The sequence below is a fragment of the Cervus elaphus genome, chromosome 20 (genome assembly GCF_910594005.1).
Source record: "Cervus elaphus chromosome 20, mCerEla1.1, whole genome shotgun sequence".
NCBI lineage: Eukaryota > Metazoa > Chordata > Mammalia > Artiodactyla > Cervidae > Cervus > Cervus elaphus.
This window is the reverse complement of record NC_057834.1, coordinates 140,490,327-140,507,794: the sequence shown is the minus strand read 5'-3', so window position 1 is coordinate 140,507,794 and position 17,468 is coordinate 140,490,327. Positions and strand designations below refer to the sequence as shown.

The 17,468-nt window shown below is 57.1% G+C and overlaps 1 protein-coding gene across 1 annotated transcript; it reads right to left on the bottom strand.

Annotated features, from left to right (window-relative positions):
- Window positions 1-11,409: 11,409 nt before the first annotated feature.
- LOC122676695 (ubiquitin carboxyl-terminal hydrolase 17-like protein 6) lies at window positions 11,410-12,587 on the bottom strand (the record flags this gene model as incomplete). Its single annotated transcript, XM_043876272.1, has 1 exon — window positions 11,410-12,587. A coding segment is annotated over exon 1 (1,155 nt), but the record flags the coding sequence as incomplete, so codon positions are not given.
- Window positions 12,588-17,468: the final 4,881 nt, after the last annotated feature.

Genomic DNA, 17,468 nt, shown 5'->3' with positions numbered 1-17,468 from the left:
GATCCAAACGAGGTCAGGGAGGGAATAGTCAGGGACTGGCGGCAGAGTCCCCATACCAGGAGGTGGAAGTCCCACGGCTAATATGGGGGCAGTGTAGTCTCAGCTGGCAGCTTTTAGTAGGGCCCGTCTGAGTGTCTGGAAAGCCTGTTTTATTGGCTCAGTCTAAGTCTAGTTTGGGGTCTCTTTACTTCTCTCATATAAGGGCCGGGCTTTCTCAGCAAACCCCATGATCTACAGTCTACAATATCTAACAGTCCCCAAAAACTCTCTCACCTGGCGGAGGGTCTTGGGCTCTGGTATCTGCAATATTGTTTTCTTCATGGCCTGAGTTAGCCACCTTTGCCCCTGCCTGATCTTATACCCCAAATAGGTGACCTCTTGCTGGCATATTTGCGCCTTCTTTGTGCTAGCACGATACCCCAAGGTGCCTAGAGTCTGTAAGAGGTCACCGGTGGCACAGCTGCATGCCTCCTCTGTGGTTCTAGCCAACATAAGGTCATCCACATATTGCAGCAGGATGACCTCTGGGTGGCGAGTCCGATATTCATAGAGGTCCTCACTCAAAGCCTCATTAAACAAGGTAGGGGAGTTTTTGAACCCTTGTGGGAGGCGGGTCCAAGTTAGTTGTACTACCGGTTGGCCTTTCCCCTCAGTCCACTCAAAGGCAAATATTTCCTGGCTCTGGGCCGCCAGGGGTAGGCTGAAAAAAGCATCTTTCAAGTCCAACACAGTGTACCAAGTGTACTCAGGCAGCAGACTGCTCAGGAGGGTATATGGATTCGGGACAGTAGGGTGTATGTCACTCACCCGCTTGTTGACTTCTCATAGGTCCTGGACAGGTCTGTAATCCGTACTCCCCAGCTTCTTCACCGGTAGTAAGGCGGTGTTCCAAGGGGATTGGCACCGCTTGAGAATTCCGGCATCCATGAGCCATCGAATGTGGGGAGTGATCCCCCGCCGAGCCTCCTGGCTCATAGGGTATTGCCTCACCCTCACAGGAGTCGCCTCGGCTTTTAGTTCGATGACGGCCGGATGTCTCTGTTTAGCCAGTCCCATTCCTGCTGTTTCTGCCCATGTCAACGGGTATTTGTGGACCCACGGTTGTATATCTGGTGTTATAACCTCTGAGATCTTAGACACAAAAAGTCTGTATTCATCTCCTAAAGCTAGAGACAAGACATGTATCGGCTGTCCAAGTCCATCCGTGACTGACATTCCCCCAGGGTCAAAATGGATCTGAGCATTAACTTTAGTCAATAAGTCTCATCTAAGTAGAGGGCTGGGCATTCTGGTATCACCAAAAACGAATGGGACACCTGATGGGTCCCTAGATTTACTTTCTGTTCCGTGGTCTAACAATATCTTTTTTGTCCCCGTGGCTCCCTGTACCAAGCTGGTTTTTTTAGACATTGGTCCCAGTTTTTTATTTAAAACAGAGTGTTGGACGCCAGTGTCCACCATGAAGCCAACGGGTTTCCCCTCCACATGTATGGTTACCCAGGACTCGGGGAGGGGTGCCGAGTCTTGACTCCCCTAGTCACTGTCTTCCCCCGCATATAGAACTCGAGTTCTAGGGGAAATTTTCTCTCTCTGGGTTATTCCTCTCTTTGGGTCCCTCTTAGGGCACTCATTTTTTCAGTGCCCCCGTTCTTTGCAGTAAGTGCACTGATCTTTTTTTAGGGCCTGCCTTTTTGGTCTCTCTTTTTTTCTCGACGAAGTCGTTTTTCCCTTTCTTTTGGGGTATCTCTATTATTAAATACCTTTTTAGCTGCTTTCAGTAAGTCTTGTATTGTCTGTTCTCCTAACCCCTCTATCTTTTGTAATTTCCTCCTAATATCCAGGTCTGCCTGATTCACAAACGCTAGTAGAACTGCAGCGCGTGATTCTTCAGCCTGGGGGTCCATAGGTGTATATTGCCTAAAGGCTTCCATTAGCCTCTCTAGGAAGGCTGACGGGCTCTCAGTGGGCTCTTGCCTTATTAAATTTACCTTCGCCAAATTTGTCGGCTTTCTAGCTGCGGCCCGCAGGCCAGCCATTAGAGTCTGGCGGTACACTCGGAGACGCTCCTTATCTTTTACTCGCTCAAAATCCCAGTTAGGCCGCAACAGAGGAAACCCCTCGTCCACGAGATGAGGCCGGGCGGTTGGTCTCCCGTCGACCCCCGGGACCCGTTTCTGCACCTCTGCCAGGATTCGCTCCCGTTCTTCCGTGGTGAAGAGCACCTGCAACAGCTGCTGACAGTCATCTCAGGTGGGGTTATGAGTGAACAAAATGGAATCTAAGAGGTTAATGAGGCCTTGGGGTTTCTCTGAAAAAGGAGGATTTTGGGTTTTCTAATTATACAGATCACTCGTGGAAAAGGGCCAGTACTGATAGGTTCGCTCTCCGTCCGGGTTAGCTGGTCCCACTAGGACGGGGAGTGCCTGTAGAGTAGATGAAGGTAACTCTGGGTCTCCATGATCCTGTTCACCCCTATTTTCTCTATTCTTTCTCCAGGGTCGGGGTTTTCTTATTTCTTCTGATTCATCGGGGGGGGGGGGCTCTCCCCCACGGGGGAACCTGCAACAGAGGAGGGGCATATGGCGGGGGCCTAATTTCCGTCTCTAAGTCAATCAGGTTCCGGTACGAGGATTCCTGCAAGACTGGTTTTGGGCCCTTATTCTTCTTGGCTTCCTCTGGGGGAGTGGGAGTTTCCATAACCAGGGCCTGTACATTAGCCTTATAAACTGGATTCCTGAAAATATCTCTGAAGACTTGTTCCACCAGTTTTTCCCACAGCACAGAGGGCTTCATTTCTGCTCTCCACCCTGAGCTCCTTTCAGGGGGTATTGAAAATCAGCAGCTACAGCAGCACATTATTTAACCCTTGTAGAGGTAGATGGCAAGTGACCATTGCAAGTGCCAATTTGTGGTTGACAAACCTAACAGTGCGTTTTAATGCATCTCTGTTTTACTTTTTTAACATTCTCTCTTCTACTTCCATGTGATATCTATACCAACTACAAATTGGCACTTGTGAAGAGCATTTGCCAGAGGCTGAACTACTACAGGGGAGAAGGAAGTGGCAACCCACTCCAGTATTCTTGCCTAGAGAAATCCTTGGACAGAGCAGCCTGGCGGGCTGCCGCCCAGGGGGTTGCACAGAGGTGGACACGACTGAAGCGACCTAGCGTGCCTGCATGCATTGGAGAAAGAAATGGCAACCGTCTCCAGTATTCTTGTCTGGAGAATCACAGGGACAGAGGAGCCTGGTGGGCTGCCGTCTATGGGGTCACACAGAGTCGGACATGACTGAAGCGACTTAGCAGCAGCAGAACTACAACAGGGAATTTGCCAGCTGCTTCAGCGAAGATTGAACACTGTGCTGCTGAAGTGGACGGCCTTCAACATCCACTGAGGGAAATTAGGGGTGGAGAACAAAGCACTCTGAGCTCCGGGGAAACTGGTGGAACAGGTCTTTTATCTTATCTCTCCTTTCTATTCTTTGGAACTCTGCATTCAGATGGGTATATCTTTCCTTTTCTCCATTGCCTTTCACTTCTGGTCTTTTCTCAGTTCTTTGTAGGACCTCCTCTGACAATCAATACTTTCTTGGGGGAGAGTTTTGGTCACTGTCTCCTATAAAATTTTAAGAGCATCCATCTATAGTACTTCACACACTCTATCAGACATGAATGCGTTGAACTTACTTGTTTCCTCCACAGTATAAACACAAGGGATTTGATTACATCATACATAAACACTTGCGACAATGTAGCTCTGCGACTGAGGTCCACTCCAATTTCTATGGTTTCTCACTAGCCACCTTTCTAGCGTCCAGGGTCCTAGCACCAAAAGATGCCTTGAGTGTGGCACAAATGATTTTCTCCCTTCAGGGCTGTCGGTCACGATCCAAAGCGAGCTCCTTCAGAAAGGCATAGGATCGCTGCACCTTTGGATTCATTTAATTCAGATCTTTTTCAATCTTAGTTGTCTTTTTCTATTTTCTTTTTCTTCTTTTCTTTTTTTTTTTTCTTCTTCGTTCATTTTTAATATTTTTATTTGTATTTTCTGATTTTTTTTTTTTTTTTTTTGCTTGTTTTCATTCTCTGTCTCTCTTTTATTTACACTAATTGACTTCCAGAGTCATCTTTCCAATTCAGGGGCTCAAAACGCACTATAACATGAGGTATAAACAGATTTCCCTCCTAGAGGAGAATGACAGTTTGTTTCCTTCCTGGTGTTTCACATGTATGTTTGCTTCCTCTCCCGACCTGTACATTATGCTTGCCTTCCAGCACTACGGGCGTACCACAGTCCAGGGTTTCCCATAGCTGAAGTGTTGATTTCGTAGATCCCTACTAGGAAAAGATGGCCCTGACCCCGCTTTCTTCCTTACCCTATTGCATCCATCCCACCTTCTGCGGCCCTAACGTCTCCCAGGACCCTACTGCTTTATGCTTTAGGACGCAGATGCTCACAATCTTACTGTCCTTTTGCATCCTTCCCATGGCACAGGGAAGCCAGATCAGCCAGTATTTGTCTCTCTTTTGCACGGATTTCCCCCAGCATCAGGAGACAGTCCCATTCCCTCTGCCACATCATTCCAAACACCGTTCTTCTCCTTCTTCTCCTTCTTTACCATCTTCACCTCCATCTCCTTCTCTGTCTCCTTCTCCTTCCTCTTACTCCTCTTCTTTTTCTTCTTCTTGTTGTTCTTGTTCTTTTTCTTCTTCTTCAGAGGGTATGGATGGGGCAAGAAGTAAGTCCATTTGAGGCAATGGGGCAGAGGAACATTGGTGGTAATAATGACGGCGGCCTGTGGATGGCTCGACTTCCTCATTCAGGGCACAATTGTTCATGTTCTTGGGGGAAGATACTGCTCATCATTCTTTATCCTCTCTGCCTGTAGAGGGCACGGTTCATTTTAGGTAACTATGCGGGGGTGAAAAGCCAGCAGAATTTTTTCTATTCTTCGCCAAGCACACTAGCTGAGTGAGGAGCCACAGTTGTCCCTCTAGGTCTGAGATGCTACATCGCTAATTTCAGGTTGACAGTTTGATAGAGGGTTTGGGATTTGAAGCCGGCAACAAACAGAAACAAACAAACCGCAAGAGGGGATCGATACGGCTCCTCAGGCGCCCCTCCACCAGGTCGCGGGATGACGAGGAAGGCGGGAAAGCAGCTAGGAGAGGACAGTTTCCCCACCGCCCTAGACACTTCAGAGGCCGGCCGCGTCTCTTCTCATCCAGCGGCGTTTCTCCGGGTCCAAGCTGGATGAGACAAATAACTGACAGATAGGATGGGCAGAGTCGGATGTCCAGTTGTCTAGCTTTCAGGATCTAGGGCAGCCTTGGGTCTTTCCTCAGTGCGGGGAGGACCTTTGCTTTCAGAAAGGAACAGTTGCATGACCCATCTCCAATTAGGCACATGTGCCATGCTGGTGGAAAAGTTTCTTCGGGACTCATGGGGTCGCCTTTCTCCCCTTGGCCTTCGTGCTGGTGCCGGTGGTGCTGGCGGTGGTGCTCGTGGCACGCTGAATCGCGTCTCCCGTTTGGCACTTGGAGGTTCTGCAGCAGACTCCTTGCACAGGAAATGCAACCCCAGGCAACTCTGCGCACGAGCGTCCCGCCGCTGACGAAGACATCCCCGCTTCATTCCTGCCGGAGGTCCCTTTCCCAAGTAGCACTACACCTCCCAAGGACATTCCACCCAAAGAGCCTGGTCGCCCATCTTCTCCCCGGACCCTGCTTGACGTTTGGAGCGTTTTCGAGAGCCTGACCGGCCAGAAGGAGACGATTCACGGACCTGCACCCGCTCCTCCCTGCCCCCTGGAGGGCTCAGGAGATCGTCTCCTTGCTCCGTAGGCTGTGGGCGTACTGGGAGGCGTCTCCCTGCCGCGTCACTCACCAGAGGCCAGCGGTGCGGCCAGAGAATGCAGACGGGGAAAGAAAGGCAAACCCACACCCCAAGTCCCATCCAGAGAGGACTCTCCCAGCCCCGCAGAAGTGCGAGGCCCTCGGACCGTGCTCAGACCCGCTCACGCACCCCATCCTCTCCAGTAACTTCCCAGCAGAGCCAGCCCTCGAGAGCTCGGCCGCTCAGCAAGATCCAGGTGAAGACCGTGGCCCCGGGCACACTGCAGGCCCCGCCTTTTTCCAGGAGGCTGCACCAGCCACACCGCCGAGAGGAACTCGCTCCTCGCCGGGAACGCTTGGTGCGTCACACAGGGCGTGCCGCACGCAGAGTGTGCCTGGGCGTCTTCACGCATGTGCCTCAGAGCCTACCTACCGCCACAGCCCCAGAGATGGCCGCGGCTTCTTGTTCTTCCTCTTGGTCGCTCGGGCCCTCCCGCTGGCACAAGGGCCGTTGCCAACGCTCGTCGGGCCCGGAGGCGGGCTGTCCGTGCTGGGCCGGTCGAGCCTGTCGTGCTCCTGTTCAGGCAGCTTGCCGTGTCTGCCTCCTCCGTGTGTGGACTGGTGAATCACGACTGCGCCGGCAGGCAGGGCCGACTGGATCTTCCGGAGGTCGAAGGCCGGCTTCGGCCGCTTGTGCTCTTGGAGGCGTCTCCACTGCTCTAAGCTGATTCCTTCGACCTCTGTGTCCCCCGGGGACACCTGCGACCCAGGAGCTCTGCCGCTGGCGTCTCCCGCAGGCTCCCCGGGGCCGGCGGGGTCAGGCTCCCCGGCGTGTGTGGGGTCAGCCGTGAGGGGGGCCGCGGGCCCTCCCCCAGCACCCCCTTGCCACGCACCCTCCCGGGAGTAGAAGAGCACGTAGGCGCTCTGGCTCAGGGCAGCACTCGCGTCACAGGCGCTCACCTTGGCATCGTCCATCTTATACCACTGGCCGTTGCCCGCTCGCACGTAGGAAAAGTAGTGTCCTCGCTCACAGCTCCACCCGGAGTGCACCAGCACGGCATAGAGCACGTAGGCCAGTGGCCCTGCCTTCCGCTCAGACGTGTAGGGCTGCAGGTCGAGGCACTGGGGATAGCGCACTTCCTGAGCCCTTTTGGCCCCGCTCACCTGTGTCAACCGCTTCAGCACCAGCACCAGGACCTGGGACGTGCTGTGCAAAGTCAACCTCTTGGTGGCAGGCACCTTCCGGAGACAAAGGCCACAGTCATAGGCGTTTTCAGCGTCCAGCTTCTCGGGCTTCACCAGCTCTCTCAGAGCTTGCTCCACACTCTGAGCCGCCGTGATATCCAGGCTGATGTCCAGATAAGGGTCGAACGTGTCCGAGACACCGAGGCAGTGGAGACACTGGATCTGAGACCTCCACGTCCCGCCGAAGATCTGCCGGATGAGGGTGGTGTCCTCGGAGGGATGGCCCGACGGCTGGGATGCACTCAAGCACCCTTGCTGCATGGCATTCAGAGTGAACATCAGAAACTCGTGGGCATCTTCCTGCCGGTGTGTGTGGAAGCCCGCCAGCAGGTCCTTGTGGGGCAGGATCACCTCTCCCGGGTGAAGGAGGGCTCGGGTCACGTGAGCTCGCATGGCACAGAGCGTGCAGGAGGTGCGGGCCGGACAGAGGGTGGCGTGCTGCTGGGACACCATCCAGCCGGCCAGGGGCGGCGTGTGGCTCAGACACTGCAGCGCTGCATTCACGTAGCAGGTGTTCCCCAGATTCTGAAGCCCAGCCCCGACCCCCCACGGCCCCCTCCAACTCAGGGCGACTTGGTGGCCAGGCGCCAGCCCTGCTGACCCAGGAGCCAAGTCACCCCGCTGGGGCCGCCCAACCGCCAGCGACGGCCCCTCAGGGACACAGGGTCCCCGAAGGGCATCCGCACCAGCGGCGCTGGGCCGACAACCTTGCCCTCCGGGGAAGACGTTGAAGGGAGACGGACACGCACCACCCCCGTGCGCCGAAGCAGCCCCCGGGTCTCTGCAATCAAGGCCCAAGAGTCTTTGCATCTCCTACCTGCAGCTGCACGACGAAGCCTCCTTCCCTCAGACGGTGCTTCTCTGAAAAAGGGCCTGGGCCCCGCCCCCTCGGGCCTTTGATGGCTTTCCCACAGCCCCACCCCCGCACGCACAAGCTCCTCATTGGCTGAGGCGTCCGAGGGCGTGCTCACTCCCACTCCCGACATCCCACCACCGACACTTTTCTCGGGGAATTCCCCATGACGAAGCCCCGCACGCACTTCCGATCTGGCCCTGCACCACAGGGCTCAGGATGCAAATGATTCGGGGGGGGCTTTGGCCTTCCAGACTTGCCTGCTAGAGAGTCACTGCAGGGCTTCCAAGTTCAGCACACACATGCGGGCTGGGGAGGAATTCCGTGGGCTCACCCTTCAGATCCTAACACACTTGTGGAAACATATGTCTGCCCACCTACCCTCTCCCCTTGAGGGGTCTCCCCAGCCCAGACCCCTGCCTGAGGACAACCCCTCCCCGGACAACAATAAACCCTTGCCTCAACTTTGCCCTCGACTGAGGTCCACTCCCATTTCGATGCTTTCTCACGAGCCACTCTTCTAGCGTTCAGGGTCCTAGCACCAAGAGATGCCGCGAGTGTGGCACATATGCTTTTCTCCCTTTGGGGCCGTTGGTCATGGTCCAAAGTGAGCTCTTTCAGAACGCCATAGGCTCGCTGCAGCTTTGGATTCTTTTCTTCAGCCCCTTTGCAATCTTAGTTGTCTTGTTCTTTATTTCTTCTTCTTTTTTTTTTTCTGTGTATTCGTTCATTTTTTAATTTTTTTCTATGTTCTATTCATTTTATTATTTTTTTTGCTTGTTTTTATTCTCTGTTTCTACTTTAATTATACTAGTTGACTTCGAGAGTCATCTTTCCTATGTAGGGGCTCAAAACGCACTATAACCTAAGGTATAAACAGACTTCCCTCCTGGAGGAGGATGACTGTGGGTTTCCTTCTTGGTGTGAGACATGTATGTTTGTTTGCTCTCCCGACCTCGACATTATGCTTGCCTTCCAGCACTACGGGCGATCCACAGTGCATGGGTTTCCCATAGCTGATGTGGTGATTCTGTTGATCCTTACTAGGAAAAGACGGTCCTGACCCCGCTTTCTTCCTTAGCCTACTGCACCCCTCCCACCTCCCGCTGCCCCATCCCATCCCAGGACCCTACTGCTTTGTGCTTTATGACGCACTTGCTCACAAACTTGCTGTCCTTTTGCCTCCTTCCTAGGGCACAGAGAAGCCAGATCAGCCAGTATCTGTCTCTCTTTTGCACGGATTTCCCCCAGCATCAGGCGACCTTCCCATTCCCTCTGCCACGCCATTCCAATCACCATTCTTCTCCTTCTTCTCCTGCTTCAACTTCTTCTCCTTCTCCAACTTCTTCACCTCCTTCCCTGTCTCCTTCTCCTTCTCCTTCCCCTTCTCCATCTTCTTCTTCTTCTCCATCTTCTTTATTCTTCTTCTTCTTCTTCTTCTTCTTCTTCGTCTTCAGAGGGTGTGGATGGGGCAAGCAGTAAGTCCATTTGAGGCGATGGGGCAGAGGAAGATTGGTGGTGATAATGAGGGCGGCCTGTGTGTGGCTCGAATTCCTAGTCCAGGGCACGCTTGTTCGTGTTCTTGGGGGAAGATACTGCTCGTCATTCTTTTTCCTCTCTGCGTGTGGTGGGCACGGTGCTTTGTAGGTAACCATGCGGGGAGAAAAAGCCAGCGGAACATTCTCTGTTCCTTGCCAAGCCGACTAGCGCGGTCAGGAGCCACAGTTGTCCCTCTAGGTCTGAGATGCTAAATCGCTAATTGCAGGTCCACCGTTTGATGGAGGGTTTTGGGTTTGAAGCCGGCAACCAAGAGAAAGAAAGAAACCGCAAGGGGGGATCGATACGGGTCCTCGAGCGCCCCTCCACCAGGTCGCGGGATGACGAGGCAGGCGGGAAAGCAGCTAGGAAAGGACAGTTTCCCCACCGCGCCAGACCCTTCCGAGGCCGGCCGCGTCTCATCGCATCCAGCGGCGTTTGTCCGTGGCCAAGCTGGACGACACAACGGACTGACACATAGGATGGGCAGAGTCGGATGTCCAGTTGTCTAGCTCTCACGATCTAGGGCAGCCTTGGGTCTTTCCTCAGTGCGGGGAGGACCTTTGCTTTCAGAAAGGAACGGTTGCATGACCCATCTCCACTTAGGCCCCTGTGCCATGCTGGTGGAGAAGTTTCTTTGGGACTCATTGGGTCGCCCTTCTCCCCTTGGCCTTCGTGTTGGTGCCGGTGGTGCTGGTGGTGGTGCTCATGGCACGGTGAATCACTTGTCCCGTTTGGCACTTGGAGCTTCTGCAGCAGACTCCTTGCACCGGAAATGGAGCCCCAGGCAACTCTGCGCACGAGCGTCCCGCCGCTGACGAAGACATCCCCGCCTCATTCCTGCCGGAGGTCCCTTTCCCAGGTAGCACTACGCCTCCCAAGGACATTCCACCCATAGAGCCTGGTCGCCCATCTTCTCCCCGGACCCTGCTCGACGTTTGGGGCGTTTTCGAGAGCCTGACCGGCCAGAAGGAGACGATTCACGCACCTGCACCCGCTCCTCCCTGCCCCCTGGAGGGCTCAGGAGATCGTCTCCTTGCTCGGCTGGCTGTGGGCGTACTGGGAGGCGTCTCCCTGCCGCGTCACTCACCAGAGGCCAGCGGTGCTGCCAGAGAATGCAGACGGGGAAAGAAAGGCAAACCCACACCCCAAGTCCCATCCAGAGAGGACTCTCCCAGCCCCGCAGAAGTGCGAGGCCCTCGGACCGTGCTCAGACCCGCTCACGCACCCCATCCTCTCCAGTAACTTCCCAGCAGAGCCAGCCCTCGAGAGCTCGGCCGCTCAGCAAGATCCAGGTGAAGACCGTGGCCCCGGGCACACTGCAGGCCCCGCCTTTTTCCAGGAGGCTGCACCAGCCACACCGCCGAGAGGAACTCGCTCCTCGCCGGGAACGCTTGGTGCGTCACACAGGGCGTGCCGCACGCAGAGTGTGCCTGGGCGTCTTCACGCATGTGCCACAGAGCCTACCTACCGCCACAGCCCCAGAGATGGCCGCGGCTTCTTGTTCTTCCTCTTGGTCGCTCGGGCCCTCCCGCTGGCACAAGGGCCGTTGCCAACGCTCGTCGGGCCCGGAGGCGGGCTGTCCGTGCTGGGCCGGTCGAGCCTGTCGTGCTCCTGTTCAGGCAGCTTGCCGTGTCTGCCTCCTCCGTGTGTGGACTGGTGAATCACGACTGCGCCGGCAGGCAGGGCCGACTGGATCTTCCGGAGGTCGAAGGCCGGCTTCGGCCGCTTGTGCTCTTGGAGGCGTCTCCACTGCTCTAAGCTGATTCCTTCGACCTCTGTGTCCCCCGGGGACACCTGCGACCCAGGAGCTCTGCCGCTGGCGTCTCCCGCAGGCTCCCCGGGGCCGGCGGGGTCAGGCTCCCCGGCGTGTGTGGGGTCAGCCGTGAGGGGGGCCGCGGGCCCTCCCCCAGCACCCCCTTGCCACGCACCCTCCCGGGAGTAGAAGAGCACGTAGGCGCTCTGGCTCAGGGCAGCACTCGCGTCACAGGCGCTCACCTTGGCATCGTCCATCTTATACCACTGGCCGTTGCCCGCTCGCACGTAGGAAAAGTAGTGTCCTCGCTCACAGCTCCACCCGGAGTGCACCAGCACGGCATAGAGCACGTAGGCCAGTGGCCCTGCCTTCCGCTCAGACGTGTAGGGCTGCAGGTCGAGGCACTGGGGATAGCGCACTTCCTGAGCCCTTTTGGCCCCGCTCACCTGTGTCAACCGCTTCAGCACCAGCACCAGGACCTGGGACGTGCTGTGCAAAGTCAACCTCTTGGTGGCAGGCACCTTCCGGAGACAAAGGCCACAGTCATAGGCGTTTTCAGCGTCCAGCTTCTCGGGCTTCACCAGCTCTCTCAGAGCTTGCTCCACACTCTGAGCCGCCGTGATATCCAGGCTGATGTCCAGATAAGGGTCGAACGTGTCCGAGACACCGAGGCAGTGGAGACACTGGATCTGAGACCTCCACGTCCCGCCGAAGATCTGCCGGATGAGGGTGGTGTCCTCGGAGGGATGGCCCGACGGCTGGGATGCACTCAAGCACCCTTGCTGCATGGCATTCAGAGTGAACATCAGAAACTCGTGGGCATCTTCCTGCCGGTGTGTGTGGAAGCCCGCCAGCAGGTCCTTGTGGGGCAGGATCACCTCTCCCGGGTGAAGGAGGGCTCGGGTCACGTGAGCTCGCATGGCACAGAGCGTGCAGGAGGTGCGGGCCGGACAGAGGGTGGCGTGCTGCTGGGACACCATCCAGCTGGCCAGGGGCGGCGTGTGGCTCAGACACTGCAGCGCTGCATTCACGTAGCAGGTGTTCCCCAGATTCTGAAGCCCAGCCCCGACCCCCCACGGCCCCCTCCAACTCAGGGCGACTTGGTGGCCAGGCGCCAGCCCTGCTGACCCAGGAGCCAAGTCACCCCGCTGGGGCCGCCCAACCGCCAGCGACGGCCCCTCAGGGACACAGGGTCCCCGAAGGGCATCCGCACCAGCGGCGCTGGGCCGACAACCTTGCCCTCCGGGGAAGACGTTGAAGGGAGACGGACACGCACCACCCCCGTGCGCCGAAGCAGCCCCCGGGTCTCTGCAATCAAGGCCCAAGAGTCTTTGCATCTCCTACCTGCAGCTGCACGACGAAGCCTCCTTCCCTCAGACGGTGCTTCTCTGAAAAAGGGCCTGGGCCCCGCCCCCTCGGGCCTTTGATGGCTTTCCCACAGCCCCACCCCCGCACGCACAAGCTCCTCATTGGCTGAGGCGTCCGAGGGCGTGCTCACTCCCACTCCCGACATCCCACCACCGACACTTTTCTCGGGGAATTCCCCATGACGAAGCCCCGCACGCACTTCCGATCTGGCCCTGCACCACAGGGCTCAGGATGCAAATGATTCGGGGGGGGCTTTGGCCTTCCAGACTTGCCTGCTAGAGAGTCACTGCAGGGCTTCCAAGTTCAGCACACACATGCGGGCTGGGGAGGAATTCCGTGGGCTCACCCTTCAGATCCTAACACACTTGTGGAAACATATGTCTGCCCACCTACCCTCTCCCCTTGAGGGGTCTCCCCAGCCCAGACCCCTGCCTGAGGACAACCCCTCCCCGGACAACAATAAACCCTTGCCTCAACTTTGCCCTCGACTGAGGTCCACTCCCATTTCGATGCTTTCTCACGAGCCACTCTTCTAGCGTTCAGGGTCCTAGCACCAAGAGATGCCGCGAGTGTGGCACATATGCTTTTCTCCCTTTGGGGCCGTTGGTCATGGTCCAAAGTGAGCTCTTTCAGAACGCCATAGGCTCGCTGCAGCTTTGGATTCTTTTCTTCAGCCCCTTTGCAATCTTAGTTGTCTTGTTCTTTATTTCTTCTTCTTTTTTTTTTTTTCTGTGTATTCGTTCATTTTTTAATTTTTTTCTATGTTCTATTCATTTTATTATTTTTTTTGCTTGTTTTTATTCTCTGTTTCTACTTTAATTATACTAGTTGACTTCGAGAGTCATCTTTCCTATGTAGGGGCTCAAAACGCACTATAACCTAAGGTATAAACAGACTTCCCTCCTGGAGGAGGATGACTGTGGGTTTCCTTCTTGGTGTGAGACATGTATGTTTGTTTGCTCTCCCGACCTCGACATTATGCTTGCCTTCCAGCACTACGGGCGATCCACAGTGCATGGGTTTCCCATAGCTGATGTGGTGATTCTGTTGATCCTTACTAGGAAAAGACGGTCCTGACCCCGCTTTCTTCCTTAGCCTACTGCACCCCTCCCACCTCCCGCTGCCCCATCCCATCCCAGGACCCTACTGCTTTGTGCTTTATGACGCACTTGCTCACAAACTTGCTGTCCTTTTGCCTCCTTCCTAGGGCACAGAGAAGCCAGATCAGCCAGTATCTGTCTCTCTTTTGCACGGATTTCCCCCAGCATCAGGCGACCTTCCCATTCCCTCTGCCACGCCATTCCAATCACCATTCTTCTCCTTCTTCTCCTGCTTCAACTTCTTCTCCTTCTCCAACTTCTTCACCTCCTTCCCTGTCTCCTTCTCCTTCTCCTTCCCCTTCTCCATCTTCTTCTTCTTCTCCATCTTCTTTCTTCTTCTTCTTCTTCTTCTTCTTCGTCTTCAGAGGGTGTGGATGGGGCAAGCAGTAAGTCCATTTGAGGCGATGGGGCAGAGGAAGATTGGTGGTGATAATGAGGGCGGCCTGTGTGTGGCTCGAATTCCTAGTCCAGGGCACGCTTGTTCGTGTTCTTGGGGGAAGATACTGCTCGTCATTCTTTTTCCTCTCTGCGTGTGGTGGGCACGGTGCTTTGTAGGTAACCATGCGGGGAGAAAAAGCCAGCGGAACATTCTCTGTTCCTTGCCAAGCCGACTAGCGCGGTCAGGAGCCACAGTTGTCCCTCTAGGTCTGAGATGCTAAATCGCTAATTGCAGGTCCACCGTTTGATGGAGGGTTTTGGGTTTGAAGCCGGCAACCAAGAGAAAGAAAGAAACCGCAAGGGGGGATCGATACGGGTCCTCGAGCGCCCCTCCACCAGGTCGCGGGATGACGAGGCAGGCGGGAAAGCAGCTAGGAAAGGACAGTTTCCCCACCGCGCCAGACCCTTCCGAGGCCGGCCGCGTCTCATCGCATCCAGCGGCGTTTGTCCGTGGCCAAGCTGGACGACACAACGGACTGACACATAGGATGGGCAGAGTCGGATGTCCAGTTGTCTAGCTCTCACGATCTAGGGCAGCCTTGGGTCTTTCCTCAGTGCGGGGAGGACCTTTGCTTTCAGAAAGGAACGGTTGCATGACCCATCTCCACTTAGGCCCCTGTGCCATGCTGGCGGAGAAGTTTCTTTGGGACTCATTGGGTCGCCCTTCTCCCCTTGGCCTTCGTGTTGGTGCCGGTGGTGCTGGTGGTGGTGCTCATGGCACGGTGAATCACTTGTCCCGTTTGGCACTTGGAGCTTCTGCAGCAGACTCCTTGCACCGGAAATGGAGCCCCAGGCAACTCTGCGCACGAGCGTCCCGCCGCTGACGAAGACATCCCCGCCTCATTCCTGCCGGAGGTCCCTTTCCCAGGTAGCACTACGCCTCCCAAGGACATTCCACCCATAGAGCCTGGTCGCCCATCTTCTCCCCGGACCCTGCTCGACGTTTGGGGCGTTTTCGAGAGCCTGACCGGCCAGAAGGAGACGATTCACGCACCTGCACCCGCTCCTCCCTGCCCCCTGGAGGGCTCAGGAGATCGTCTCCTTGCTCGGCTGGCTGTGGGCGTACTGGGAGGCGTCTCCCTGCCGCGTCACTCACCAGAGGCCAGCGGTGCGGCCAGAGAATGCAGACGGGGAAAGAAAGGCAAACCCACACCCCAAGTCCCATCCAGAGAGGACTCTCCCAGCCCCGCAGAAGTGCGAGGCCCTCGGACCGTGCTCAGACCCGCTCACGCACCCCATCCTCTCCAGTAACTTCCCAGCAGAGCCAGCCCTCGAGAGCTCGGCCGCTCAGCAAGATCCAGGTGAAGACCGTGGCCCCGGGCACACTGCAGGCCCCGCCTTTTTCCAGGAGGCTGCACCAGCCACACCGCCGAGAGGAACTCGCTCCTCGCCGGGAACGCTTGGTGCGTCACACAGGGCGTGCCGCACGCAGAGTGTGCCTGGGCGTCTTCACGCATGTGCCTCAGAGCCTACCTACCGCCACAGCCCCAGAGATGGCCGCGGCTTCTTGTTCTTCCTCTTGGTCGCTCGGGCCCTCCCGCTGGCACAAGGGCCGTTGCCAACGCTCGTCGGGCCCGGAGGCGGGCTGTCCGTGCTGGGCCGGTCGAGCCTGTCGTGCTCCTGTTCAGGCAGCTTGCCGTGTCTGCCTCCTCCGTGTGTGGACTGGTGAATCACGACTGCGCCGGCAGGCAGGGCCGACTGGATCTTCCGGAGGTCGAAGGCCGGCTTCGGCCGCTTGTGCTCTTGGAGGCGTCTCCACTGCTCTAAGCTGATTCCTTCGACCTCTGTGTCCCCCGGGGACACCTGCGACCCAGGAGCTCTGCCGCTGGCGTCTCCCGCAGGCTCCCCGGGGCCGGCGGGGTCAGGCTCCCCGGCGTGTGTGGGGTCAGCCGTGAGGGGGGCCGCGGGCCCTCCCCCAGCACCCCCTTGCCACGCACCCTCCCGGGAGTAGAAGAGCACGTAGGCGCTCTGGCTCAGGGCAGCACTCGCGTCACAGGCGCTCACCTTGGCATCGTCCATCTTATACCACTGGCCGTTGCCCGCTCGCACGTAGGAAAAGTAGTGTCCTCGCTCACAGCTCCACCCGGAGTGCACCAGCACGGCATAGAGCACGTAGGCCAGTGGCCCTGCCTTCCGCTCAGACGTGTAGGGCTGCAGGTCGAGGCACTGGGGATAGCGCACTTCCTGAGCCCTTTTGGCCCCGCTCACCTGTGTCAACCGCTTCAGCACCAGCACCAGGACCTGGGACGTGCTGTGCAAAGTCAACCTCTTGGTGGCAGGCACCTTCCGGAGACAAAGGCCACAGTCATAGGCGTTTTCAGCGTCCAGCTTCTCGGGCTTCACCAGCTCTCTCAGAGCTTGCTCCACACTCTGAGCCGCCGTGATATCCAGGCTGATGTCCAGATAAGGGTCGAACGTGTCCGAGACACCGAGGCAGTGGAGACACTGGATCTGAGACCTCCACGTCCCGCCGAAGATCTGCCGGATGAGGGTGGTGTCCTCGGAGGGATGGCCCGACGGCTGGGATGCACTCAAGCACCCTTGCTGCATGGCATTCAGAGTGAACATCAGAAACTCGTGGGCATCTTCCTGCCGGTGTGTGTGGAAGCCCGCCAGCAGGTCCTTGTGGGGCAGGATCACCTCTCCCGGGTGAAGGAGGGCTCGGGTCACGTGAGCTCGCATGGCACAGAGCGTGCAGGAGGTGCGGGCCGGACAGAGGGTGGCGTGCTGCTGGGACACCATCCAGCTGGCCAGGGGCGGCGTGTGGCTCAGACACTGCAGCGCTGCATTCACGTAGCAGGTGTTCCCCAGATTCTGAAGCCCAGCCCCGACCCCCCCACGGCCCCCTCCAACTCAGGGCGACTTGGTGGCCAGGCGCCAGCCCTGCTGACCCAGGAGCCAAGTCACCCCGCTGGGGCCGCCCAACCGCCGGCGACGGCCCCTCAGGGACACAGGGTCCCCGAAGGGCATCCGCACCAGCGGCGCTGGGCCGACAACCTTGCCCTCCGGGGAAGACGTTGAAGGGAGACGGACACGCACCACCCCCGTGCGCCGAAGCAGCCCCCGGGTCTCTGCAATCAAGGCCCAAGAGTCTTTGCATCTCCTACCTGCAGCTGCACGACGAAGCCTCCTTCCCTCAGACGGTGCTTCTCTGAAAAAGGGCCTGGGCCCCGCCCCCTCGGGCCTTTGATGGCTTTCCCACAGCCCCACCCCCGCACGCACAAGCTCCTCATTGGCTGAGGCGTCCGAGGGCGTGCTCACTCCCACTCCCGACATCCCACCACCGACACTTTTCTCGGGGAATTCCCCATGACGAAGCCCCGCACGCACTTCCG